A 2,500-nucleotide genomic window follows, 5' to 3' on the forward strand; every position below is an offset into this window, starting at 1 on the left:
GCATTTTTGGCTTTTTTTATATTATTATTGTTATAATTATTATTATAATTATTATTATAATTATTATTATAATTATTATTTAGTATCATTATCGTCGTCATTAATATTATTATTTTTAGTAGTAGTAGAAGTAAAAGTAGTTTTAGAAGTAGTATTAGTAGTAGTAGTAGTAGTAGTAGTAGTAGTAGTAGTAGTAGTAGTAGTAGTAGTAGTAGTAGTAGTAGTAGTAGTAGTAGAAGAAGAAGAAGTAGTAGTAGAAGTATTATTACATACAATTACTTGAAATAATAAACAATAAATATACGTATATAAGATTTTAGTTTAGTTTACATATTATATTTCATCATTTTATTTAAAAAGCATGCAGCTGGGTGGACGTGAGCGACACGCAAGCATTTGGCGGGCTTGGTGATCCGGCAAACTCGATTTCTTTATGCAAAAACCGTTGTGAAACAAGCAGCGGTTGTCGCGGGATTAACTTCGACCCAAACGCTTCCACATACAAATGTTACCTGTTTGATGACATGGCAGGTGTTAAGCAGTCGGGACCTGGAATGCTTTTGTCTTTCTGTAACAAAAGTTAATTTTTGTGTGTGTTTGGTGTTTTTTTTTTAAATTTCTTCGTTCCTTTTTTTATGAGGAATTATTTTAACTTAAAATATGGAAAAATTGAATTTGTCCATAATTAATAATTATAAAGAGATGAGTTTAAATAACAACCCATCATCTAATATAATACAACACGAGCAAGTATTTTTATATTTTTCATATTTAAAAACGTCAAACTTTTTTAAAACACAGAACACATGAGAGAATAAATTAATTAGCTACATACCATCAAACTGCAAAAATATTTTCTCTTACTAATTCATTTCTCTCTCTCTCTCTCTCTCTCTCTCTCTCTCTCTTTCTCCTCCTCTCTCTTTCTCTCTTTTTCTTTTTCTTTGAAAGAAAAAGTTCTTTCTCTTTTTATCTTTATCTCTCTCCATGTCTCTGTCTTTTAATATCTATCTATCTTTCAAACGCACACACACACACGTACATCACACACACACACACACACACTCCACACACACACACGTACACACACGTACACACACACACGTAAATGACACACACACACACACACACATACACACACACACACGTACACACCAATATAAAAACACAGACTGTCAGTGGATACCGTACGAGAATAGTCAGAAATACGGAGGCAATGTTAGGACAGATGCACTAACTCTAGATTCCTGCAAGCAATTTTGCCTATATGAAAACGCATGCAATGCCATTGAATGGATCCCAGCAAATCTAGCTGGGAATCAGTGTTACACTTTTACAGGCACGGACGCTCCTGAAAATCCCAACGCTTATGGGATTACTCATTATGTATGCACTTCAAGTTAGTAGAGTTGCTGCTGTTGCTGTTGTTGCTGTTGATGGTGAGTAGTAGTAAAAGTAGTTGCTGAAGTTGTTGTTGTTGTTGTTGTTGTTGTCGTTGTTGCCCTTCCTAGACGTCCAGGAGAGGCCCAAGTCAGTTGGTCAGCCACTTTTACCTGGTTCCTCCACAGATCTATTATTTTGAGATGTGTGCGGTTCTTGAGGCAGCTGAACCGATTGGGGACAAGGTCTGGTTGTTGGTGGCATATAGAACTGTCGATTCTTGATTTGTAGCTGCCGAGAAAGATGCTGTGGCCAAAGCGGAGCTGGGCAAGGGTCTGTCTGATTGCCCTGGGCAAACTTCCTTCAGATTTATCTATTTTAGGGGTTGTTGCAGGCCATTCGTTGAGCAGCACTGGCGTCACATATGACTTCGAGGCAGTTTTGACGGTGTTACTATGAAAGATCGATGAGGCAGTTTTCAAGGAGGTGCAGTCAATGGCAACTAGTAGCACCGAGTTTACTGTCTGCATCCATTTGCATCCATCTTGAACAGGGAATGGTCTTCAAGCTTCGATCCGATGGAGAATGTGGCACGGATGGCCATAACCATAACCATAGTTGCTGAAGCTGATAACTTTGTTGTCGTTGGTGTTGTTTTATGTGTATTTTCATCCATTATTTTAGATATATTAACTAATTATCATATTATTAAAGTAACTTGAAATAATATTTTGATATTTTTCGCTATATTTTATTTTTCGTAATTTAATTCTTCCAGTGCAATTAACGACGGTCCAGCCAGGTCAGAATTTATGATGACAAATATATTAATTATAATTAATTATAATTATATAATTACTTATAAATCATTTTTTCATAATTTGTTTCGAACAGACGGGTAATTAATTATTACACCTTTTATGAAATTGAAAGAATTAAACTCTAGCACTTAATTAGCTTAACTGCTTTATCAATCCCATTCTATTTTTAGCTTCTCAATCTATTTTTAGCGCCCCTTTCTATTTTTAGCTTTCCATTCTTTTTTCAGCTTCCCATTCTATTTTTAGCTTCTTTGGGTCACTTCTAGCCATTATTAGCCTTTTTCTAATGTGTCCATTAT

The 2,500-nt window shown here is 35.2% G+C and overlaps 1 protein-coding gene across 1 annotated transcript in view; it reads left to right on the forward strand.

The window, feature by feature from the left end:
• Positions 1-443: 443 nt before the first annotated feature.
• Positions 444-2,500, forward strand: part of HELRODRAFT_194003 (hypothetical protein) — an 8,259-nt gene continuing 6,202 nt past the window's right edge. The window contains exons 1-2 of the mRNA XM_009030032.1: positions 444-579; positions 1,172-1,399. Of these exons, the coding sequence (XP_009028280.1) occupies positions 525-579; positions 1,172-1,399 (283 nt within the window). The 5' untranslated portion in view covers positions 444-524. The remainder of the gene's footprint in view (positions 580-1,171; positions 1,400-2,500) is intronic.

The sequence above is a fragment of the Helobdella robusta genome (assembly GCF_000326865.2).
Source record: "Helobdella robusta unplaced genomic scaffold HELROscaffold_64, whole genome shotgun sequence".
In the NCBI taxonomy this organism is placed as follows: domain Eukaryota; kingdom Metazoa; phylum Annelida; class Clitellata; order Rhynchobdellida; family Glossiphoniidae; genus Helobdella; species Helobdella robusta.